Source organism: Rhamphochromis sp. 'chilingali' (assembly GCF_963969265.1).
Source record: "Rhamphochromis sp. 'chilingali' genome assembly, chromosome: 6".
NCBI classification, from domain to species: Eukaryota; Metazoa; Chordata; class Actinopteri; order Cichliformes; family Cichlidae; genus Rhamphochromis; species Rhamphochromis sp. 'chilingali'.
Genome location: NC_137933.1, coordinates 8012449 through 8039074, shown reverse-complemented (window position 1 = coordinate 8039074; position 26626 = coordinate 8012449). Strand labels below are relative to the sequence as shown.

At 39.4% G+C, this 26626-nt stretch overlaps 1 protein-coding gene across 4 annotated transcripts; it reads right to left on the bottom strand.

The window, feature by feature from the left end:
• Nucleotides 1-4569: 4569 nt before the first annotated feature.
• slc67a1 (solute carrier family 67 member 1) lies at nucleotides 4570-21704 on the bottom strand. 4 transcript variants are annotated; one of them, XM_080885948.1, is made up of 13 exons: nucleotides 21238-21704; nucleotides 17795-17892; nucleotides 17531-17676; nucleotides 17248-17380; nucleotides 16911-17023; nucleotides 16048-16158; nucleotides 14463-14563; nucleotides 13706-13807; nucleotides 12318-12438; nucleotides 11987-12059; nucleotides 7267-7352; nucleotides 6664-6784; nucleotides 4570-6506 (listed from the first exon to the last, which is right to left on the bottom strand). In XM_080885948.1, coding segments are annotated over exons 1-13 (1362 nt in total). In that variant the 5' UTR covers nucleotides 21394-21704; the 3' UTR covers nucleotides 4570-6505. The 4 variants fall into 4 exon arrangements, with proteins under 4 accessions (XP_080742074.1, XP_080742075.1, XP_080742076.1 ...); XM_080885949.1 differs by having other exon boundaries at nucleotides 6743-6784; XM_080885947.1 differs by lacking the exon at nucleotides 4570-6506 and having other exon boundaries at nucleotides 6578-6784; nucleotides 21238-21415; nucleotides 21555-21704.
• Between the last annotated feature and the right edge of the window lie 4922 nt (nucleotides 21705-26626).

Genomic DNA, 26626 nt, shown 5'->3' with positions numbered 1-26626 from the left:
CGAGTCCGTCTCTCTTGTTTGTTTTTGGCCCACTTTGCACCAGAAAGAGGAAACCAGCGGATAAACAACAGCAGCACGTTTAAGCTTGATAAGCTGTTGTTAGAATTTATTTAATATTACTTTCTACACCAGGATCTTTTTCTACGTAGCTGACGCTGGTAACTGTGCAAGGGCAGATATAGCAAAGTTTAGTCAGGGAGGCCGATAGGGCATTAACAGGGAAAAGGGGGCACAAAGACATACTTTTCTTTCTTATTCTCATTTAAAATGTCTAGCTTTTAATAAATAATTATCTGACACCCAAAGTTTTAATTTGATGCAAAATGAATAGAAGTCAATTACTGTATATAGTAACTATTAAGTCTAATATATATGATCAGTATGATCAGTATTGCTGAACTATGAAATATTTTTTTTTGCATACCGTTATAACAGAATAGCTTTAGTGTAGTTGTTGTTTTAAACTTGAGTATGAACTTATACAAAATGCAGCAAGATATTTAAAAAAAACAGTTTTGTTGAAACACACTATATCGGATTCATATCGGTATCGGCAGATATCCAAATTTATGATATCGGTATCGGACATAAAAAAGTGGTATCGTGCCATCTCTAATTTAAACCAACTGCAATCCTCTTCCAACTGTAACAGCCCCAACCTCAAGGATAATTATAAAGTTATAGTGAAGTTTCAGGCAGTGTGAAGATTTATTTATTTTTTTTGTCTCTTGTACGCCTTGAATGTGAACAGTTTTAAGTTAAATAAAAACAACAAAACACACACATAAAACACAACTACCCACAGCCATTCACTGCTAAGGGTTTGTAGATCTCCTAAACAAACCCTGAGCTGTATCAAGAGGCTCAGCCGAGGTCCAATCTGACATTTATCTCTCGGGCCATTCTGCTGATGGCTGCACGACATCGCTTTAGGAAGCAGCTGTTTACTGTCAGAGATCTAGGTCAGGACAGAGACGCAGAGCTGGACACTGCTAGCAGACTATATGGCCTCTCGTGCATCTGTAATGGCCTCTAAAGGATACAGGAGGGGGGTGGACGTGGTCACATCAGAGGAGCGGCAGATATTGGAGTACATGATAAAGTAAAAACATTCAGTCAAAGGCCAATAAACAATGAAAACTTAAAATCATCCAGTTCTAACAAAGCGCATTATAAAAGTAAAGAAAAAAGCTTACAACCAGTCAGAAAAGGGCAAAATCTACTGTACGTGCTTTCAGTCAAGTCCTCAGCTGATGCCATTTTTCCATTCAATAAGAAATTGAAAGAAATAATTTTATGATGGCACAATATTATCCTTCCAAATGATAATTAAACCTACTCAGAACACCAGAGCTAATTGCTGTTAAAAGGTATATAAATTTAATTTATTATTTCCAATTATAAGATTAAACTTTTATTGTATTTACAGTGTTGTTAGTGAAGTATTTGATATCTTGGGCACTGAAATTCCTGTTACAGTTAAATTGAGAATCAGCTTAAGAAGATTTGAATAATCCTTGTCTTTTTTTCTTTTTTTTTTCTTTTTTTTTTTGCCTGTCACGTTTGGCTCTTTTGCCATCAGAATTATTGTCTAAAGGCAAAGAAAGATGCCCAACGGATTTACTTTACCAAATTGACCATCCCAGCCTTGCCGTAATGGTCCATTTGATTCACCTTTTATTGTTTATTTTATTTTCACTTGCTGAATACGGGACAGACTTGACTGGGGAAAGAAGGGGAGAAAGAAAGAGGGAAAGAGAAACAGCTGAGAAGAGGGACGGGGGAGAAGGGCAAAAAACAAAAACCAACAGAATGGGCAGAAGAAAAAAAAAAGAAAAAAATGCATATATCGATCACCTGGATCACCTGTTGAGAAAGAAAAAAAGAGAACAAGCAGAAGAGAACAAGAGTAATAGAATAAACAACATCACAATGATATATGGGAATATGACAGTATTCCCATATAAGGATTGAATAATCCTTGTCAATGTCATCTATGATCAAAGAGTAGGATTACAAGTTCCAGGTATTTACTTATTTACTATGAAGTACTGCGTGAGATATTATAGCATCTCACTCACAAATTGACCTGAATATAGATATGTATGCAAAAATTATTTTTTTTTAAAAACTAGAGATGGCACGATACCACTTTTTTATGTCCGATACCGATATCATAAATTTGGATATCTGCCGATACTGATACGAATAGTGTGTTTTTTAATCAATAAAACTGTTTTTTTATTATCTTGCTGCCTTTTGTATAAGTTCATACTCAAGTTTAAATAAACAACAACACTAAAGCTATTCTGTTATACCTGTATGTAAAAAATACACTGCACCCAAAATATTTCATAGTTCAGCAATACTGATCAAACTAATAACCTTAAACCTACTCCATCCTTCCTATTCTGGTATTTTAAAGAGTACTTAGCAGAAATATTAAGCAACCTAACTAATAGGGTTGCAAACTCCCAGCAAAAAAAATAGGGAACCACCCTCCACCTCATGATGCTTAATCGATGTAATCAACTTTAATTTGATGCAGTGTGGGGGAAAAAATGCACAGAAATAAATTATTTTTCAAGAATAATTAAATAGATTCAACGTCTTTCTTCAACAGAATTGCAGACTGCACAGATGGTATCTTTCCAAAGGAAAAAGTACTAGCTTACTAGGGTTTATTAGACTTAATAGTCACTATATACAGTAATGGACTTCTATTCATTTTACATCAGATTAAAACTTTGGGTATAAGATTCAGATAATTATTTATTTAAAAATGAGAATAAGAAAGAAAAGTATGTCTTTGTGCCCCCTTTTTCCATGTTAATGCCCTATCGGCAGTGTTGGGAAGGTTACTTTTAAAATGTATTCCATTACAGATTACAGAATACATGCCCCAAAATGTATTCTGTAACGTATTCCGTTACGTTACTCAATGAGAGTAATGTATTCTGAATACTTTGGATTACTTAATATATTATCATGCTTTTTACAACTACGTGAATGTACTATTGCTGTGATTTATTACTGTTACTGAAGGTCCGCGGCTCCGAACTGGACCTCTGACTAATACGGCGGATTCTGTGTCGGGCTCGTAGCCGAAAAATAGCTTTACTTTGTTGTGTCGGTCAACTTTGCTTGCAAGAGACAAAGAGAGGCGTTGAAAGGCTGCTCCAATGGAACTTATTGTTTCGGAGGAAAATACGAACACAGTGTACAGTCAAGTCTTAATAGCTTACTTACAACTGGGCTCGTCAGGCACTCTTCTTGGCTGCAGTGGTTATTATTATATTTACATGCTTCCAGCTCCCATTTTTGCTCGATGACAGCTCATACTTTTCCACTCGCCTTTTTCTCCCTTCTCGCGCTCACAGACACATAACGGGTATGGCACTCCATTCTCCCTGCAGCACGGACTACACTGCCCATGATGCTACATTCTTGAGCTATACCTGTAGCATTCTGCCTATTAGCTTAGCACAACAACAAAAAGGCGCTCTCTCACCCAGGAAACCCGCAGAGAGAGAGCGTCACCCTGTAACCATGGCAACCGCAACGCTGCCACCTGTAACAACAGAACGTAGCTGTCAAACAAAACCCAAACAGTCCTGACCCGCGACAATATGAAACCGGAAAGTACTGCCGTGTAATCCATTTATTTCAACAAAGTAACTGTATTCTAAATACCACCTTTTTAAACAGTAACTGTAACGGAATACAGTTACTCATATTTTGTATTTTAAATACGTAACGGCGGTACATGTATTCCGTTACTCCCCAACACTGCCTATCGGCCCCCCTGGCTAAACTTTGCTATATCCGCCCCTGCACAGTTACCAACCGTCAGCTACGTAGAAAAGGATCCTGGTGTAGAAAGAAATATTAAATAAATTCTAACAACAGCTTATCAAGGTTAAACATGCTGCTGTTGTTTAGCCGCTGGTTTCCTCTTTCTGGTGCAAAGTGGGCCAAAAACAAACAAGAGAGACGGACTCGCGACAGAAAAGCTGATCAGCTGATCATTAATCAGTTTCATGATTGAAGTAGCAGCAGGAGAGGGAGCGAGAGAGACAGTCAGAGGCAGTCGCTCCATATATCGGTTGTTAAGCTTAATGCTTTACAAACATTCAGAGATGAACTTACACACTTGCTTTACTTCTCTCTGGGATAACTTCCTCGGAGATTAAATGCTGGTTTGGTAGCAAGGCTACAAATACACACAGCCCACGTGATGCATACTGCTGCGACGTGCTACGGTTATGAGCCGAGTTATGCCATGTCACAAGTTTTGTGAGGTGCTTTTTTGATATTTAATGGATCGGATTACATTTTTTATTTCTCTCCAATATCCGATCCAGCAATTTACGTCAGTATCGGACCAACACGTAATATCGGATCGGTCCATCTCTAAAAAAAACCTAAAACTTGCATCTTCAAAACACATGAGTAATTATTTATGCTCCTATCAGCAGTGTTTTTTTCCAATAATTTTAAAAACAAAATGTTGAAAGTGATTCAATAAATAATCTGTCATTTTCCATTAAAGTCATTTTTAATGTCAGATTATGTACATCTACTTTTCTCTGTCTACATTTCATTTCTGCATTAGCAGCAGTAAAACAAACTGTTTATACATTTGTTGGCAGATGGCTATCAGTCAAAGACCTAATTTACTTCAACCACTGCTTCTGCTGCTGTGGATTAAGGCAGATGACTTTAGATGAGATTAGGACCCCCGTGGAAATGCAGAGGAAACAAGAAGCTTACAGCAAATGAGGCAACTTAACTGACCATTGCAATATTTTGTGAAGTTAACAATACAATGCCACTACTTTGTTTTACAAAATGAAAGCGAGTTGTACTTTCTAAAAGGCATGTCAGAGAGAGAAAAAATGTGCGCAAATTATCACAAAATCAGGAGACAGATGCAGACTTTTCAATTTCAGAAAATTCAAAACTGTGGCATTTATACAATGAGTCATACCGGGGGGTACATTTTTGTGTCACCTGGTTATCATGCCCTTTTTTGACTGTACAAAAATGTTAGGGTGATAGTTTATGTTCTGTTAATGTGGTTTACTTTTTTTTGATCTGGAAAGTTGAGTTCAGGTATGTATTGTTTCCAGATGCTCATGAAGAAAAAACAGAATTATTTACAGTTTTATGCTGTTAAAGAACAAACGAGCTATTCATATTATCATTTGAATCACATTATTTTTGTGTTTGCAGTTGGCATGAATTCACAGTACAGTAAGTGTTTACTGTACGTCTGGTGTTAACATTGGATCCAATGGGGCTCTTATACCCGCCCACTGCCCATTAACCCTTCCCCAACCCTCAGGCTCATCTACTGACTGCTGACACAGCCATTACTCACCAGTTTAAAGCAGCTCTTTGGCTGCGTAGCTCAGCAGGCTTGGTGAGATTTTGGGGACGAGGGTGCTGCATGATCGTTTGGGAGGAGGTGGCTCACTGCAAAGGGTCAAGCTGATGGGTAGCTGGGATTACCACTGACACACCATCTGTCACCCAAATGTTGTGATAATCAGAGTGAGGAAATCAGTACCCTGACTAAATATCATAGACATGTAAGCTCTTTTAACCTAGAGTAAAGGCCAATTTTCACAGTGCCTTGCTGATGCACAGAAGGAACATGGCTGATAACTGATTCTCAGAATTGTTAGAACTTTATCCTATCCTGAATTTTGAAATGGACCCATCCAGCTACAGTAAATCCCAGATAAATCCAGCAATAACTTCAATTGTTTCTGCTGTATTAAGAACTCAAAATACCCACACAACATGTCATTACATCATACAGGATAGTCTAAACAATATGACCAATAATGGTCAGATTTATCTCTGGAGAACACAGATGCTGCTCTGTATGAGTCATCCAAACAACATCCAAACAAAGCTTATGGCTGGAAATTCAAACAGACGCACATGTTTCCCGCTTTTAACTCCTGCACCATATTGTTATCTAATCGGCTCTGTTGTAATTAAAATTCAATCAACATCCTGTCTTTTAGACATATTACCTTCAAACATTCAAATCTCCAACTCTTAATCCTAAAGACAACAAAGACTTTTCATGCAGCCACATGTGTCATAAAGAAGCCTTTTGTGTTATGCCATATTAGCTTCTATGTAACCAATATGGTCTTCCACAAGCAGAGGATGGGAGATCCTGGCTGATGTAGCAAGAGGCGACAATCCTCTGAGGTCAGTGCAGTGGGCATTTATTGTTCTGTTGTTGAATGTGATGCTTCCGAGAGGCGTCAGTGGAGGATTAGCGATCGCTGGCACATGTCAGGGAGTGAGAGTGTGGACCAGAGCGTGCAGGACAGGCCAGGCGTCATGGGGCTCTGAGCCTCCTGACACAAGGCTGAGCATGCTCTTCACTGAGGAGGGGGCAGCTTGTCTTCAAATGTGTGAAACAACACACACCCTGGACTTTTTCCACTTCTCACAATCTCATGTAAGCAACTGAAATGACTCTGAAAATAGAGCAAATGATAGCTGCTTCAGTGCACATTTGATATTTACTCCAGAGAAAACAGAACAGAATGAAACACAAAAGGGAATAAACTAAATAGTACTTAATCAAGGAACTGAGAATGCTGGGAGATAAAGGACAAATATAAATAATACAACCAATGATTAAAAGAAGCAAAACCCAAACAGTCCAAAGCCCATGGCACCATGAAGGTCCAGGATGTACCCTGCTTCTCACCCTGTGGCAGCTGGGATAGGACCACATCACCACTACCCTGAACTGGATAAGTAGGGACAAAATAGATAGATGGATGGTAACTAATAGTATTCGTCCATTTTTATTCAACTTCACTGATTCTGTAGTTTAAGTCTACCTGCTACACAATGATCTCATAATCTGCTGAAACCCTTTAGAAATTGCATTATTGCCATTTCATGCATTATATGTATATATCACATGTCTGTCTGAAAACAAAAATTAAATATAAATAAATATTTTAATTTTAACTTCATAGGCCTGACACAATTAGAAAAAAAAACTCCTTTCTTCATCTTGGAATTGCACAGCCAGTGTCCTCAGCCGTTTACAACAAAGTCAAGCCGCTGCCGTGTAATCAGAACGGGAACTCGAGCTGTCCCTCACCAGGTCGCTGTGGCCCCACTCATTATCTTATCACCTATTGTAACCCACTGTAATTCCCCTGCTCATGATTGATGATGTCGCTGTCTGATTACACCAAGACAAAAAACCCCTAAGATCACCTTTCACTCCAGTGGCCAACTCCAAGAGTTCCATGAGGTCTGCTGGAAGGATGATGGACCAGGAGCTGTGCAGCCATGTTGAGCTTCTGTCAATGACACATCAGGTTTTTATAAACTCTGAACAAGAATCAGCACTCTGCTGTAAAACAGTTCATGACATTCTTTTACCGACATAATTAAAGACTATTACCTAATGGACAAAAGTCGCACTGACTTGGGGTGAAAGTAATTACATTTTGGTTAGACTGTCTCATGTTTGATTGATATGGATGGTAATTTTCTAGATGTACCTCACAAGACACTGATCAGTGTGCTTCTGATAAGGAGCACCGTGTGGTGCTGCACAGAATGAAGTAAGAAAGCCTCGGTATAAAACATTTAGACTGAAGGCTTCTCTGCTACAGATCATGTCCCTGGCCTGCCTCGAACAAATCAGATAGGTAACCTGTGCTCTTTTTAAAAGAGACAGTGAGCCTCATCTCTCCATGCGGCAGGTGGAGACAGATGCCTCATTATCTATACCACAGGGGACAAAACAAGCCTGGGACCTGACGGCCCCCCCCCACTGGCATTTAGTTTCCAGTGCGCTGACACAAGGAAACCCTGGACCATCGCCGGGCAGCGCTCATCTCTGACCTCAGTGAGTGTAGGTCGCTCGCAGAGTCACATTAAACTTTCAGAGGACCCAAAGGTCCCCATCAGGAGTGTTAACAGCAGCATTGTCCCAGGTCCCCCTGACTCAAATGGCCAAGTGTAACAAGGCACCCCCTCCAGTGGTCAGGACTGCATCACCCCCCCCCCCCCCCGGCCTGGGTCCGTAGATACAGTGACACCCTTCAGCTCCATCTGCAGCTCCTTTGACTCACATAAAGCGGCAGAGACAGGAGATTCAAGAGCATGCTATGTTACTTATAACATGTATGTAACTTTGTAATTTTAACATGTTGTCGCCTCTTGGCCAGGACTCCCTTGAAAAAGAGGTTTTTAATCTCAATGGGACTTTTCCTGGTAAAATAAAGGTTAATAATAATAATGCTCCTTGTGTTTTACGAGCTGCACTGACACTCTACACCTATGGAAGACATTTGATGGCTTGGACTCCAGCGAGTAATGAGTGAGGGCAGGTGTGGGATCAGCCTGAAAAGATAGAATTCACACTGAGGCAGCTGATCACATTAAAGGTGAGGTTCACCTGAGCAGGGTGCCAACTAAAACTTAATAAACACATCCTTCCTATCTTCTCGCTTTGGCTTTTGGGGGTTTTACTTTAATCATCATTTAAAAGGTGTTTTCTAAACACCCTTGTAAGTAAATGCAGTTTTAATCTAGATTTTTTATTTTTTTATACTTTTATGCTTAGCTTCAAAACGTCTCTTAAAATATAATTTATAAAAATTCTTTCCTGCTATTTCTTTTTTTTTTTTTGGGGGGGGGGGGGGGGGGGGGAACGAAAATAAATCACCTCACTGACATCTGCCAACTTTTTTGTTTGACTGTTTGTTTTCAATCCAGGATTGCCGATCATATTATTTTAAAAACAACAACGACAACATTCAAAATGAGCTTATTTTGTAGAAACAATGAAAACACCTGCTCCAGATTTTATGACATCACTCCAACATGCAGCAGCTTGACAGCCAGAGGAAGCAGACTACTGTCCACACTGTGATGAAGGTTTTATTTATCCCTCTCAGAGTATGGAAATTTTTTATGTGAGCTATTTTTTTGATACAAATACTTTTTTTTTAAATTCACTTTTTATTTAACTCCAGACTTATTCACTCATCCAAATCATTCCAGACTGATCTGAGCTGCACAGAATAGCCAACTCTGGCAAAGGCAGTCCTCACAAATGTCACTCAATCCACAGATGCACGTATTCGGTTTTCTTTGCTCTTTCTTCATGAAATGTTGAATAAAAGAAATGTATTTGGAACATGTCTGCAACACTATGCAAAAATTATTTTTGCATGCCCTTTACATGAATGTTTGATTAAAGTTAATGATTTTAATAATAAAAGATAGACAATACCATTATGAAAACACCAATTCAGAAACTTCCTGATTAAATTTGATTAAAAATTTTTTACAAATCCCCATTGAAGTATATTTCTTCTCCATAATATGCATATTTCCTCTACCATCACGCAGCTTATATAAACAACATGAAGGAAGAGAAAAAAATCTCTTCCTTCATGTAGTTATTATGAACTGTGTGAAGGACGAAGCCTGGACTGATTTTGATTTTAAGATGATATTTCAACATTTTTTTTTTTTTACCAGATTTCTGATTTCGTTTTAAAGTTCAGGCCAAAGTAGATTTGTTCTTCGTGTTTCTTTAAGCATGGACAAAGAATTCACTTTAATTCAGTATATTAATATAACGCCACACTAACAGCTGTCTCAAGGTTCTTTATATTGCAGAGTAAAGATCTTACATTGTTAGACAGAAACCCTCCAAATCAGAGCAAGCCCTTGGCAGCAGTGGGACAGAAAAACTCCCTTTCAACAGGAAGAAACCTCCAGCAAAACCACGCTCAAGGAGGGTGTGATGGGTTGGAAGGATTTGGTTTTTCCTTTGGAATATCCAGGAACTCATATCGGCCTGTGTCATATTATTGAATTATCCTCAAGAAAGGCTGTTCTGACCTTCTGTTGAGTGTTTTTATCACCAGGTGCAGAGATTTGGCTATGGCCAGTTTTTATTTTTATACATTTGTGGTTTGTTTACTCTCTGAATTAAGTTCTCTCAGCATTTGCTTAAATGATTTCTTAAATTTTCTTTTATCTTAAGTCGAAACGTCAGGACAAGGAAGCCTATAAGAATACATGTAGTAAAAACGACATTTCTACCGGTACGCCGTGTGGAAGACCTCTCTGCTGCTAGCTCAGTGATGCGAGCTCTGAACATTTCTACAATTGCTTCATCTACAGCAGCCTGTCATTGAGCCAAGCTGTTATAGGCATTTCGACTTCTTTTTAAACACCTTCTTGCTAATTTCTTTGATCTTCATTAAGGCAGAGGACAGCTTTCAAGCACTTTCAGCCCCTCCATCAACTGCTTCATCAGACACTCTGTGTGGGTAGTCCATTCCTGCTAGCTCCAGTACTTGATACCATGAACAGGCTGACATATGCTGGAAATTTAATCTTAATCTTTAATCCTAATCTTTATTGTGACTCTGTTTACTATAATTACACCTGAGTCACCTGGTGTATAAACAAGAATCCCTATTCACACTGCGCTGTGTGATCTAGAGAGAGCAAGATACACACACAATCATGTATTTTGTGTTCATCTGGACTGCTTAGTTTGTATAAGGAGAAACTCTACTGGTGACACTGATGTCACTTACACAGCACACAGCTGGATGCTAAAAATGCTAAACCAAAACTGATCTGTGTTTCTAAACTGTATAAGAAATATACAAGAAATAAATAAAGAGTTAATGAATGCTTTAGGCCTGAAATATTCAATAATTTTAAATACAGCAGGTAAAATTAGTTTTGAACACGTCACCAGTTTTCTAAGTAGATGTATTTCTAAATGTGCTATCGAGATGAACTTCTCACCAGATGTCGGTAACATCCCATCCAATCCACACATGCAAAGAAATCAAACCTATATTTAATATTTTCAATACTTTTGAAAAGTATTGAAAATATATTTTTCAAAAGTTAAAGTGAACAAAGGTAAGCAAAATCAGAGGACACTAGTTAAGCTCTGTAAATGTATTTTAGTTACTTAATTACAGTTGGTGGTTACTGGATATTGGGGGCACTTAAGACTTTTTGTGGGTTGCCAAAATACCCAGAAACGCTCCAGCGACTTTATATACATCACATGTTTAACATGAGGTGAAACAGAACAAAAAAGGTTTGGTAACCACTGGTTTAATCTTTAACATGTTGTATTTTATCAGTTCACTTTTTTTCACCACATCATTCTAAACCTAAATATGAACAAGTAAATCAAAGTATTTTACTTACAGTGGTGAGTTGAAGCCTGGCTGGGTGATACTAAGGGTGTACCAGGACAGCACTGGCATCAAAGTCTCTGAACTATTCTGGCAATTATTATTATTAAATTTGCTTTTTTTCCCCCTCACACATTTATTTATATGAAAGTTTACAGCCATTAAAAAGCATGGTTAAGATTGGTCCTTTTCAGTGCAAAGGCAAGTCTACAGTGCATTCCTGACTTTAAATTTATATAGAAAAAACAAAAGCATTTCCAAAAGTTTAATGCAAAACAATAACTTAAGAAAATTAACTTTTATTCTAAATTGTAGTAGCAATGGAGTTGGCCCTGTTTTCAATCATAATCAAACTGATTAAACTCTGATGTTTATGTGAACAACGAGCCAATAAAACCATCAGCCAGTAAAATAGAGGATTTGGTGCCATCTAGTGATCTGACACTGAATCAACAGAAACTTGAACAGCACAAAATCTGGAATAATGGGATATGATCTAATTATGGCAGTTACTAAAAAAAGGGAAATATGTGTGTATATGATGCTTGTTTTTAAAATCAACAGCTGATTTCCATCTCCTCTCCTTTTTTGAGTTTTTGAACAAGTGAGACAAAAAGACTGAGAGGTGTCACTTTCGCTGCTCGGCTGTCTTGTTGAGTCGTCGCTGTAGCAGGTAGACAAACACAGCAATATTCACGAAAAACTGGATTAAACCTATAGAGGAAATGCCGTAGTTCACATACAGGAAGCCCCCTATAGTAGGTCCAACTGTGCGAAGCAGAGATTGAACAGATGCGCACAGTCCCAGCATTGTGCCTGCAAATGAGAACAAGATTAAAACTGGCAATAATTCTTTACACTATTTCACAATAGGTTCACCTGTAGTTTTCTAAACCATTTTATTTGATATTATTACATTTTATCTTGGAATGCTGGAGTGTCTTTGCTTCTTTAAGTTTAAAGCAGCTTTATTCAAATGCAGTCACACATCAAGTGATCTAAAATAAAGCTTTTTAAAAGTAGAGCCTGTCAAACACCATCTGGTTGTAATAAAGTAAAGCGGGATGGTCTCACCTGTGTCAGAGGACGGTACACTCTTGGTGAGCATGCTGTCTGTGATGGCATTAAACACACTGAGAGAAAACATCATCGGGAGGATGTTAAAGCAGAACTGCCACACATTCTGTATATATGCCTGTACAGAGAAATATCAGAAATAAACAGTTTTCAGCAAGGGGTTCAATGGCACATTATATTCATTGCTAGGTAATTATGTTTAATAGGGGTTGCTGTCACAACGAGTCCAAAGAAATGCCTGCAGCAGAACTCTAATGGGCTGTGCTATTGATTAAGTTTTTGCTCTGGATTTCTATGAGGATTTTTTTTTTTACCCATATTGTTCATATTGTTTCCTGCCCTCCTTTTAACTGTTTCTTTTTATTCTGTCTTATACTATTGCTCTGACCAACTTTGAAGGACTTTGGTCAACTTTGATGTATTATTATGTGCTATAGAAATAAATTTTGATCTGATTTGATGACACTCCCCAATTCAGCTGTGAATCCAAATATCTGTCTTAAGGGGCTTTGGCAGTGTGGCAAAGGGGTTAACTGATAGTGAGGCCTGTTAGGGGCAGCACCATGTACGAAACATGTAAATGTGGCTGTTAGCATATTGATGTATCAATTCAAAGCTCTGCTATGAATTGATACAGTTTTACGCCCCAGTCACAACTGGTGGTTACCAACCACTTGGCAACCACCAGTTGTTGGGGAAAATTGAGTATTTCTCAACTAGTTGTGAGTGGTTCACAGTCCATTGGAAGTCCCAGCCATGCAGGCCTAAAGCAGTCACCAAGCACTTGATATCCTCTGGTCACCGAACGCTCTCCATTTAATGTTTGCGACGGACATTTTCACCTTTCACTTTTTCAAGTTAATTAGTTGACATTCCTTCCATGCAAACTATGAGTGGCCGCAGTACTCTAGCAGCAACCAAACCAATCACAAAGAGGTTTCGGCTGCAGCAACCTGTTTGTGACGGATTTCACCCGGTGCCAACCAGCAATCTCAAGCTGTTGAACAAGCTCTTGGGCTCTTATCTGAGCTGCTAAACACCAAGAAACATGAACACATTCATAATAATAAAACAAACAAAAAATACCCTAACAAATTCACACTTGTACTTTTTTGAATACTTGTTCACCTGTATACAAGCACAATATCACAGAAGTTCAATACCAAGCAATAGTAAAAGTTGTAGTAAGATTTACTATTAAAAAAAACCTCATGGTAAAAAAAAAAGGGGGGTTAAAACTTTTCATTTTATTTGCATCAAACAATGGAAACATTTTTTTTTTCATCAAGCTAAGACAAGAGTTTTGCTTCTTAAAAAGAAAAGCTATGGAGTACTTGAGTGAATACTTTCTCTCTAAGGGGTGTGTGCTTATGTTTTGTGCATACCTGAGCCAGTCCCACAAAAGAGGACACTCCAATGGATAGAAGCAGCAATGAATTGTCAGAGTATCTTGCCGTAAGCCGACCGATCACTCCTCCTTGAATAACCTGAACAAACATCTGGGTTTTACTCATTTCATCTTGCAGTCTGGTATAAGCTTAAGCTCAACCCCCCAACATATCACATACAGTCCATTTGAAAAGTTTTCAGATCCTTTAGAGTTTTCTACAAAAAAAATAAAAAGTGAATCTTTTAGTCAGTGACCACTGGCTTCTTGGTAATCTCTCTGACAAAGACCAGACTACTTAGCTTAGCTATATTGGAATATCTTGGACGACTGTTGGTGGTTCCAAAAGTTCCCCATCTGACAATAAGAGGCTATCACAGGTTGGGTTTTTTTAGTCTGACAACTGCAAGACCTTAAACAGATCTGTAAGTAACTTTCCTAATTCATGAATTCAACTAATCACAGGTCTAATGAAGTTATTGAAGCATATTGGGGACTGTTGTTTCATGTAGGAACCATCAGAGCTCAACCCCAAGTGCGAGCAAGGATACGTCTGCGAACACTGTGTTTTATTCTTTCAGTTGTTAAAGAAAAAAGAAAAACAAACAAAATACTCCAAAAACCTGTTCCTTAATTTGTCATTTAGTCTAAATTCAACAAGTGAATCATAAGTGAATTTTGGTCTGTAATATAACAAAACGTAGAAAACTTGAAAAGGCTAAAATGCACCAATTCATTTTGGATTTCAGTCTTACCATTTGGACGATGCCAAAATAGGCCATCAGGTAGCCATTCTGCTCAGGTTGCAGCTTAAAGAACTCCAGTGCAATGATAGAAAACATCACTTGAAAAATGCCTTCGAGCACAAAACAATTTTGTTAGATTTACATATGATTTATGATGACACCATCAAAGTTGGCTTTGTGTCTCTTTGTGGCAATTTAATTTTCTGTTTGCAAAATGTTTTCAGGGCTGCTTAAATGGCCTGTAAATGGCCTGTATTTATATAGCGCTTTTACTAGTCCCTAAGGACCCCAAAGCGCTTTACATATCCAGTCATCCACCCATTCACGCACACATTCACACACTGGTGATGGCAAGCTACATTGTAGCCACAGCCGCCCTGGGGCACACTGACAGAGGCGAGGCTGCCGGACACTGGCGCCACCGGGCCCTCTGACCACCACCAGGCGGCAACGGGTGAAGTGTCTTGCCCAAGAACACAACGACCGAGACTGTCCGAGCCGGGGCTCGAACCGGCAACCTTCCGATTACAAGGCGAACTCCCAACTCTTGAGCCACGATCGCTTAACTTCAGTGCTGGCCTAATATGCTGATTTACAATGTTACAGTTGTATTCAAAGGAGCTTGCAAAGAAAAGCGTCTGGACTTCTTTAAGTTGCTTGAAGACGTTTCACCTTTCATCCGAGAAGCTACACCTTGGCTCAAGATACGCCTTGGCTCAGGCGATTAGAGGATCATCAGGGGGTCCTTTTTTCCCTCTGTGGGGGGATACTCCCACTAGGTTTAAATCTGGGACTCCCCACCATTTGACGCTTCTCGGATGAGAGGTGAAACGTCTTCAAGCAACTTAAAGAAGTCCAGACGCTTTTCTTTGCAAGCTCCTTAGATTACGATGACCTGGATGACTGAGAACCTTCACAGACATGTTACAGTTGTATTTATCTTGAAGTTATTCTTGGTGCCATTTGTCTAAAGCCTGCTCCTGTAAGGCCAACTTCCCTTTACACAAACTTGCTTCCAATTGGCTGCTCCTTGCAATTCCAGAAGGTCCAGTTGGGGCTTCTGTGTACTCTGCCTTGTTCTCAAATTATCGTGTTCACAAGGTTTTCACAAAACTTCAGGATTCAAACTCATCAGAACCTTTTAGTAGAAACACCTATGGTATCAATTTGAAACTCCTATGTTGCCTTTCTCTCGAGTTATCGCATTCACAAATCTGGGGGTCCATGCTGCCCACCTGCCTGCCCAGCAGGGTGATGACGAACCCCCATCGAGCCTTTTATAGCTGAGCCATCACAAGAGTATGAAGCCTGAACATTTGGCTCACAGATGTTTGACCAGAATTATTTAAAATTTTGTCCTGGTTTAACATGAGCATCCACAAATTTAGCTACATATTCATACCCATTTTAATACACATAAATGTAAATGAGCCCAATCAGAACATATCACCATAGGTAACCTCCAAAAACAAAATGGCAAAAAAGAAAAACATTTAAAGAGTGTGTAACTTAAACACAGTGATATTAGGAAGAGACACAACATTTGTATATTGCAAAGGCTTAAACCAAAACATCTTCACACTTCAAGTCTCACCTGATGGCAAACCTGCGACTATCTTGATAATGAAAGTCTGCATCACTGTTGGAAACTTCATCAGCCTCGTAATCTCACTCAGATTGAATACTGACTTTCTTCTGTTGTCATCTGAAGTAAAATCAAAGTGCAAGAGGTACAATTACCATCTCATTATGTGTTATGTGTTTCTACCAATAAGTCAAGGTAGGATAACATGTATGTAGAGAAGTCCCAGGGAAATTTCAGTGCTGCTCTCGGATGAAAGGTGAAATGTCTTCTAGCAACTTAAAGAAGTCCAGACAGTTTTCTTTGCAAACTCCTTTGACTACGATGACCTGGATGACTGAGAACCTTTACAGACATTCCATACCATGGCTTTGGATTATTTGCAACCAAAAGGTGACTCTCTCCAAACATCTCTAAAAATATAGATGTATTACCTTTTTTCTTTTTAAAATACATCTATATGGAAAAGAATGGCACACTGCAATTTTAAGCACATTTGAGTATGTAATTATGGAAGATGATACAGTAACACAACATCAGAGACTCAGTGGTATTCTGATAATAATCTACCTGGATTATTACATGGAATTTTAAAGACTGGCATCAACGGTTTGCTATGAGATGATCCCAAATGTGAAAGAAAGAAAAAAAAAAGTAAGAGCAGAGTCATGGTTTTTTAAAGAAAAAAATAACAAAAACTATGTTTGAGTGCAGCTGAGAGTGACAAAATCCAGTTGAGTAATTTTTATGTGTGCAATGAAGACAGCTAGATTCAAATTACCAGCTCATCCCTGTTGTTGTGATCATGAAGCCAAGGCCACTTTGTACCTAGACAGCTGAGACCATTAGGTTGAAAAGAAGTAGGTATGTCTTACCTGTAGTGTTGCCTCTGGTTGTTTCAGCTTTTGTATTTTTGGGGATGAACTTTAAAACCAACAGCAAGCTGAAGGCACTCCCTGCAGTACCAAAACATGCAGTAAACTTCTCCCTGAGAAATACAAAGTAAAGGTGCTGTATGGGGGACACTTTTGGTAAACACACACAATGACTGAATTCCATGTTTCATAAAAGCGCAATATTCCAACCTAAGCCAAAATGTCTTCCTAAACCAGAGATGTTTTTTATTTCCTTTGGCTCTGTCAAAGAGTCAATGGTTGCTCAGGTTGGTTTCACACCAGTGCTGCTGTTAATGATACACACTGTGACACTAACCCATAGAGTTTGCTCAGCTGTCCGCCTAATGTGGAGCCAACTATCATACCGATGCCAAAACACAGACCAAGCTTGGATAAGGCGTCTGCCCGTTTCTCAGGTTTTGTAAGGTCTGTAACAACCATTTGTGATGCTGCAGACACAGGTGGGACAAAGAAGAAAATCAAGTGAAACTTGATTCAGGATAAATAAAATTAACATTTAGAATAAATCTGAATAAATGTAAAAATAGTTCAGCCACATTGTTAGCAAAGGATAAAAAAACGGTAGGTTTGATGCTCACCAGGGAGGACATGCATAAAGACTGTGGGGATTTTATGGATGAACAACATGGCTGGAGTGTCTGCTGTGGCCAGCAGCAGAAAGAAGACAACAGTTGAAGCACATGCCAGGGACAAAGCTGTCCGTGCCCCAAATAGATCTGCAAACCTGCCAAAAAAAAAAAAAAAAAACAGACCCTACAGTCACATTTTTCTACACTGTGTTCCGACTGTTGGCAAACAGTAAAGAGCAATGTCCAAGCAAAAAATAGCGAACAGAAACTCACCTTCCAAACATTGGGCCCCCGAGCAGCTGAATAACTCCAACTGTAGTTTGCAAATAACCAAACCACAACGTGTCGAAGCCGAGCTTCTTTGCCAAATACTATAGAGAGCAACATAAGTAAGTGACCGTTATTTTTTTGTGACAAGTGGTCACAAAACCGAGTAAAATAAATAAGGAAATTAAACACCATAAAAACAATACAAAAACAATTTAAGATCAAAACGAAAATAAAAATCATTAAAAGTATCAAAGAAAAGCCTGATTAAACTAAAAAAAGATTCTTAACTGGTTTTAGAAAGAGTCCACAGAGTCAGCTAAAGTTAATTGTTGCGAGAGACTGCTCTAAATCTCTGCCCTTTTGTATGTGGAATGACCATTAGATTCTGAGCCTGTCATCAAAGCCTACAAGCAGAGGTGTGCTTGGTAGAAGATAAGGCAAACAGTCCGGAGCCTGGCCATTAAGTGCTCTGTATGTGAAAACAAATTGTAGAATCTACTGAGAGCCAGTTTAAAGAATATAAAATGGTAGTGATTTGAGCTCGGCTGCTGAATGTGTTAATAGTCTTATTACAGTTCCCTTGCTTTATTGCTTTCGAAAGACATTAATGAGAATTTACCCAAGCCAGAAAACAAGGCATTACAGTAATCTAAGTGCAATGATGCAAATGCATGACTAATTTTCTCCAGATCCACCAAAGAGACCATATGTTGCAATTCAGAAATGTTACATAAATTAGAAAAAAAACAGGAAAAAGACTCTCCTGGTAAGATAGACTTTACTGCCAAAACCCAGAGAAGAATCAAATATTACACCAAGACTTTAAACACTGGATTTAACTGCTGAACAAAATGAACTAAGACCAGTTTAAGACGAGGTCATTGTTAGAGAACCAATCACTAAACAGTGGACTATCCAGCTGTTGGACCTTAAAAGACATGTACAACTGAATGTCATTAGCATAGAAGTGATAATGAGTGTCAGAAAATAACTTGTGTCTTGACAGACACAATAAAAGTACATCCTTGTTTATGCCAGTCAAGAGTTCGCATTCAAGGCCTTCCTTTTTTTTTTTTTATTGATTCATAAACTTTAGAAGAACTGTGAACTAATACCCAGCCAACATACCAAGGCCAACATTGGGTAGATGTGGATGAACTGTGGGGGTGTGTGGGCAGGGCAAACCCACAGTCATCCCACCCAAGACCCAAGTGGGTGTGCTCACACAGGAACCACAGCAGTTTTGCCCTTTAGGGCCCCTGTATGGGTTTTCTAAGGGTAAGTTCACTTTCTGTATTGATGTTGTGGGGCAAATTTGCTACTGCTAGAAATGTGCTTAAGTCGGACAGCAGGGCCAAACCCCTAAGATCAGCGGGACCTTCATTTCTTTTCTATAGAACCATGAGCCAAAACACATCGCACTTCTGCAATGATAGTTTGGAAAAAAAATAATTTAAAAAGCAGAGAACTCCAAAAGCACCCAACCTAAACCCTACTGAAGCTGTTTTCACACATTAACTTAAGTTTTTTGAAAAATTTTGTCAGAAGCGTTTGTAGCACACAACATCACTACTGTACATATATCAGTTTGGGCGAGAGGACTGGGAGTGTGCAGGACACAAGACGAACACTTGTGCCAATTTACCCTAATGAGAAAACAATATGATAGGGAGTATCTAATTTAATCTTGGCATTGTCACATGCACCTTTATCAGATTAAGAGAAAGGTTCAGAACTGCATTTGAGCAAATTGCTTCAGATAGTTTGGGATGAGCATGTCCTTGGAGTGAGGGTAAAGTACCCAAGACATGCTCAGCATATGTAGGAATTATTTCAAGACGGCTCAAGGTAACCTCATGAACACCCACAGCCATTATCACAGAAGTGGCTCCTTTGTCTAAACATTGTGCAAATATTTTTCACTTTGAAACACATTGGCTGGTTTGCTTGCCTAGTTCTGTGTAGGTTATCTCACAATTTGAATGGACTGTTTTGCTGAACAATGCAGAAACACTGTCACTGTGGCACTCACCTGGCCCGAGGTAGAGCTGCTACCAGTTCAAACTCTAACTTCTTTTTATAGGATATCTTTAGCAGCAGAGTCATGTCATGTAAAATGGAAAGTGGTGACAGAAAAAGAGCTAAATGCCAGGTGAATCAATTTGATTTAAATGGGTTGCATTGTGTTGCAGGTGAACATTGGCCTTATTTGAGGAAGGTGGTGCTGCTGGTGTTAGAGTTGGTGGAGGTATTTGGTGGCAGCAATGAGTGTCCTGCTATGCCTTTTTGTTTTATCATATCTCAGCTTTGAGTTCAAAGTTGGGAAGATTTTACGTCACAGAATGAGAAGTTTTAGAGTCACTTATGTTTACTGCACTATGACTAGACTATGACTAAATGATGTGTTAGCTTATATTTTTAGATTATTATGAAATTTAAATTTCTGCCAGTTTCCTGCTGCTTCTTTTCCAAAATCCTTAATTTACATTTTAAAACATGATTATTTCCATTATGCCACATACATGTAGTTCTATTTAATCTATCACATTTAAAAGCTTATAGTTAAAAGGCGTTTTGATGCTTCCAATCATGTAATTTTGACTCCTGTTTCATGTGTGATAAGTGTGCCAAAAACTACAAATTTGTGCCCCTGGAAAGACAATAAAACATTAACTCATGTACAAGTGGCCTTTCTATGTGGAGCTTGCATGTTCTCCCTGTGTTTTCTTTCTAGCTTCCTTCAACAGTCCAAAGAAATGCATGGGGTTCGGTTAACTGGTGATTCTAAATTTGCCACAGCTGTGAATGTGAGTGACCCAAATTAGAATAACTGGAAGAAAATACATGGGTAGTATTCGATAATGCATTTCTATACTGCAGATTTGTTTTGTGTATCCAAATCTGTTGGCTAACTTTATGTTTTCGATCACTGCAGTGGAACTAAATTTTCAATATCTGTTCTTAAGTATGAAATTTAGTAAAGATCCTAAGATTTAGCAATACAATACAACACTTTGCTACGTGTACATACTGGCATAGTTCTCATCCATACAAAGTATAAATACTGCCTATGTTCCTGAACAGCCACATATCTGCTGCTTTAACAAAGTGAATTTCACAAGTCTGGGACTAATAAATGTCATCTTATCCTATCTTATCTTGTCACAGTGATTAAGCACATTTCAAAGCAGGATGCTTCACTGTGTGTCACTGATATTCAGTGATATGAATACCCCTTCTCCAGTGTTTACTATAAGTGTATGTAATAGCTACTGTTAGTGTTTCATATAAGACCAGTGGTCATTCTTGCACTCTTAATTAAAACGAGATTTTCAGCCATAGCATTATCAACGTCAGTAAATCCAGCCTCAATCATAACTGTGCGCACTAAAGGGAATATAGGGACATTTCAGCTTCTTCTTCTTCTTCCCGTGTCATATACTCACAGGGGTTACTGAGAACTGTAAAAACATCCATGTGATATCCAAAGCGGCGATGAGATACACAGCGTAAATTGTTGTCATCCTCTGTGAATCGTCTGCGACATTTGAGGAAACAGAAGCTTTGTCCGTTTCCTCGTTTCTTTCACCTCTTCGACTCATTTTTGTTCCTTGCTGACAACAGCTGTAAAAAAAACCTTAATGTGTACTCTCTTCAACAAAAGTAAACTGGCAGACAAAAACGTCATTTGATCTAGCGACCTCTTGCACAAATTGTTAGCCAACCGGTACTCTGGTTGTACTTTGGAACATAAAGGCGTTACCAAGTTTGACGTTAGTCGGTTATGAAGATAGTTTCCGGTCTTTACACTGTTTGGTCATCGGTACAGGCGGACCTATCGCTGTCTTTATCTACGTATCAGCCAGAGCAGCTGCTAAAAAAAACAGCAATGGGCACGTAAACTTCTATGAAAGAAAATCCTCAGGAAGTGATGCTTTCAGGAACTCCTTCTAGGCTCGTACATTAAAGCATTTTCGAGATCTGTCATTTTCCCTGTCTCGTTTCGAGCATAACATTGATGTTGTTTTTTTAATATGATACAAAACAACATATCACATGTCAAAACTGTAAGATCTTTTTTATTGAAAAATATATATTTGGGTTAATTTGTTTCTCGCTTTTTATAGCATTAGAGTTATTCAACAGTTAAGAGCCTCGTTTTTGTGTTTTATCATTTTATACTGTGCCAGTGTTTCAGTGAGAAACAGGTCTGTTGGAATATCTGCAGAATGGTTTTTGACATTCTCTTGTTAAAATTTGTGGAAATTGAGCTCCCAGTGCCATTCAAATGTGTTGTTTTATACATCACTGAGTTTGAAGTGGGAGGTGTGGTGTATTCATAATTGTCTCTGGTACATTTGTTGTATGGGCAGTATGTGTTCGTTGTTTGATTGTGTAATTACGCGTTACGCACTGGCAATGCATGCCGGGAGATGGTAATACAGTGAGTAAAGAGTTGGTCTTACCGCTCTACCACTAAAGTTGAGTGATGTAGACCAGCGGGACTATGCTAAAGTGAGAGATAGCTTCCACAACTTTTTCATTGTCAGGAAAAATGTTGTTTATGAGCGTGCACGTTTTAATATGCGCAAACAAGGGCCGAATGAGACTGTTGATGCATTCGTGACTGACTTGCATGCATTAGCAGAGCACTGTAATTACGGACCGCTCCACGATGAGCTGATAAGAGACAGAATAGTAGTGGGCTTGGCCGACACGAGGCTGTATGAGCTCATGCAGATGGAAAAAGACTTGGACTTGGATAAAGCTATAAATATGGCCAAGCAGTCAGAAGAAATCAAAAAGCAACAAGGTAAGGGCAGAGGTCACTTCCTGTTTTGGGAAGTAAGGTCAGAGAAGCTGCGCATGGTGACGGTCTAGCCGTGTAAAAGTCAAGCTAAGAAAGAAGAAATAAGCCCTAAGTTCCAGTTACACCAGTTTGTCTACTTGCAGGCCAAAGTGGTATGTTTGTTTATATTTTGTGAATTTTATATTGTAATATGTTTTAATGCTGAAATATAATTTTCTTGTACATTTGTATTCACCAATTCTACGGTGTACCTGTACGTTAAGAGAAGCACAGTAAACATCAGTAAAGAAGAACTCTCGTGTCTCTCGTGTATGTGTACAAGCCGGCATACAAATGTAATGCAAGTAAATGCGAAAACAGCTGACAGAGTGATGCAAAAGCACGACAAAACAAAGTTCAACATGTTCAAAAATAAAACTGTCAAAACACAACAGCAATATAGCAAGAGACAAAGTAATAAATGCTACAAGTGCGGAGGCTCTCCACATCCGAAACCCGAGTGCCCAGCAAATGATGCAAAATGTCATTTATGTGGAAAAAAAGGTCACTACCAGCGCATCTGCAGACAAAGCAAGACAGTGCAAAGTATTGAGGAGGAAGAGGAGCACGGTTTCTTCCTAGGCTCAGTTTCCAGTGACGGCCAGGCGTGGACAGCCATCATACAAGTGAAAGATGCAAAAATCACTTTCAAACTGGATACTGAAGCAGATGTGACTGTACAGGGAGTGCAGAATTATTAGGCAAATGAGTATTTTGTCCACATCATCCTCTTCATGCATGTTGTCTTACTCCAAGCTGTATAGGCTCGAAAGCCTACTACCAATTAAGCATATTAGGTGATGTGCATCTCTGTAATGAGAAGGGGTGTGGTCTAATGACATCAACACCCTATATCAGGTGTGCATAATTATTAGGCAACGTCCTTTCCTTTGGCAAAATGGGTCAAAAGAAGGACTTGACAGGCTCAGAAAAGTCAAAAATAGTGAGATATCTTGCAGAGGGATGCAGCAGTCTCAAAATTGCAAAGCTTCTGAAGCGTGATCATCAAACAATCAAGCGTTTCATTTAGTGATGGGCAGATGAAGCCCCATGAAGCACTGAAGCTTTTCATCCAATTGGTTCACCCCAACGCGAAGCTTCATGAAGCTTCATTTGCTCTAGCAGGACACCTACTGGACGTAAAAATAATAGCTGGCATGAATTTGAAGAGTGTGGCATTTTGCACACAGCCTGTAAATGTCAACAACAAAAGGAGTGTGTAAAACATCTATATTGTAGTGATGGCAGTATACTGTGTATATTTATAGTGGCAGTATGGGAAATGATTATTTGGAAATGCTTGAAATGGAAATGATCATTTACTGTGAGGTGAGGTGTGGTTGGGGTGTGGACAGTAGTTGTGCTTTTGTAACGTTGAGGTATGGACAGCTACACACTGAGGCTTTGAGCCTCAGTCCTGCCTGTTCACATTTTATTCTGTAAAAACTAAATTTTCACTGCTTTTATGGCCTTTTTAGTGGGGAGAACATAGCTAGGATTTAATGATTTAACAAATCTTTTGAATCCTTTGTCCTCCACAATGCTAAATGGCTGGGAGTCCTCAATCACCATGCTGACCAGGTCTTCATCTATTTGAGATTGTTCTCCTGAGGAAAGACAATAAAGACAAAGCACAAATATAAATATCACACACATAACTTATAACAGTTGTATAATATTGTTATATCATTTAGTAACATTACTGCATGCTATATTATCATTGCATTTGATGGCTCACCTGGTCTTGCTCCACAATCGGTGTTCCTCTTATTCTCATGCAAAGCTCTGTAGTGCCTAAGCATGGATGTTGTTGTTATATCCCAGCTCCCTGGCACATAGCAAACACTTCACCTTGTACAAAAGTCAAGACAGCTCAACATAAATTGTATTGCACCATCAGTATCATGAAAATACATCTTCTGTAGAAATTTACATACCTTGTTGGGAGGAATAAAATCAAAATGTTCCCACACAGGGGAGGACATCCTCCTCTTCTTAGCTGGCTCCATTCTCTCCTGACTTTCCTCACTCTCATAAACCTCCAAACGGTCTCCAAACTCTCTCTAACCGCAACTCTCCATCAAACACCCACATTTTGAATGAAGTCTGAGGGGTTTATATCGCTGTCATATCTCGCGGCAAAGTTCGAACCACTTCATGAACCAGTCACGTGGTACAGCCGGGCAGCGAGGCTTCGGACGTCATCATTTTCAGCTCCTCCCATAAATGAAGCAAGCCTCGATACGCGCTTCGCGGAAACGCCCCCTCCATTACTCGACACACGCTCCGAAGCCTCGATACAGAACGTCCCATCACTAGTTTCATTCAAAATAGTCAACAGGGTCGCAAGAAGCGTGTGGAAAAACCAAGGCGCAAAATAACTGCCCATGAACTAAGAAAAGTCAAGCGTGCAGCTGCCAAGATGCCACTTGCCACCAGTTTGGCCATATTTCAGAGCTGCAACATCACTGGAGTGCCCAAAAGCACAAGGTGTGCAATACTCAGAGACATAGCCAAGGTAAGAAAGGCTGAAAGACGACCACCACTGAACAAGACACACAAGCTGAAACGTCAAGACTGGGCCAAGAAATATCTCAAGACTGGTTTTTCTAAGGTTTTATGGACTGATGAAATGAGAGTGAGTCTTGATGGGCCAGATGGATGGGCCCGTGGCTGGATTGGTAAAGGGCAGAGAGCTCCAGTCCGACTCAGACGCCAGCAAGGTGGAGGTGGAGTACTGGTTTGGGCTGGTATCATCAAAGATGAGCTTGTGGGGCCTTTTCGGGTTGAGGATGGAGTCAAGCTCAACTCCCAGTCCTACTGCCAGTTTCTGGAAGACACCTTCTTCAAGCAGTGGTACAGGAAGAAGTCTGCATCCTTCAAGAAAAACATGATTTTCATGCAGGACAATGCTCCATCACACGCGTCCAAGTACTCCACAGCGTGGCTGGCAAGAAGGGGTATAAAAGAAGAAAAATGTTGATAGTGAACAGATCAAAACACTGACAGAATCCATGGATGGCAGGCTTTTGAGTGTCTTTGCAAAGAAAGGTGGCTATATTGGTCGCTGATTTGTTTTTGTTTTGTTTTTGAATGTCAGAAATGTATATTTGTGAATGTGGAGATGTTATATTGGTTTTACTGGTAAAAATAAATAATTGAAATGGGTATATATTTGTTTTTTGTTAAGTTGCCTAATAATTATGCACAGTAATAGTCACCTGCACACACAGATATCCCCCTAAAAGAGCTAAAACTAAAAACAAACTAAAAACTACTTCCAAAAACATTCAACTTTGATATTAATGAGTTTTTTGGGTTCATTGAGAACATGGTTGTTGTTCAATAATAAAATTATTCCTCAAAAATACAACTTGCCTAATAATTCTGCACTCCCTGGAATAGCTGACTCGGACTTATCAAAGATTTTTGCTAACGAACACAGACCAGTTCTCCATCAGCCAGAAAAAGCTTTGTTAAGCCCTGGAAAAACACCACTGGACGTTGCTGGTTTTACAAAGCTACAGCTCAACTACGGAGCAAAACAGTCAACAGAGAAGGTCTATGTTGTAAGAAACCTGAGCACTACACTGCTAGGCCTGCCCGCCATTACAGCTCTTGGCCTGCTGGTGCAAGTTGACGCGGTTTCAATGGACACTCTGAAGACTACTTACCCACACCAGGGCCAGTGGTGTTGGTTGAGGACATTCACATTACACCAGGGCCTGTGGTGCTGGCCAATACCATCCACATTACACCAGGGCCTGTGCTGCTCTCTGAGGCCATCCACATTACACAAGGGCCTGTGCTACTGGCTGATGCAATCCACATTGCAGCAGGGCCAGTGCTGCCTTTGAGGCCATCTTCACCCATCCAGGGCCAGTGGTGTTGGCTGAGGCCATCCACATTTCACCAGGGCCTGTGGTGCTGGCCAATACCATCCACATTTCACAAGGGCCATTGTTGTTGGCTGTGGCCATCCACAT

Bases quoted from the DNA above. Each gene is read 5' to 3' on its own strand.
- slc67a1 (XM_080885947.1), bottom strand. From the start codon at position 21,393: ATGAGTCGAAGAGGTGAAAGAAACGAGGAAACGGACAAAGCTTCTGTT. The intron at 17,677-17,794 runs GTGAGTTTCTGT...TTTTTTTGGCAG, and splicing joins GGGGGCCCAATGTTTGGAAG to GTTTGCAGATCTATTTGGGG. The intron at 17,381-17,530 runs GTGAGCATCAAA...CTGTGTCTGCAG, and splicing joins CTTTATGCATGTCCTCCCTG to CATCACAAATGGTTGTTACA.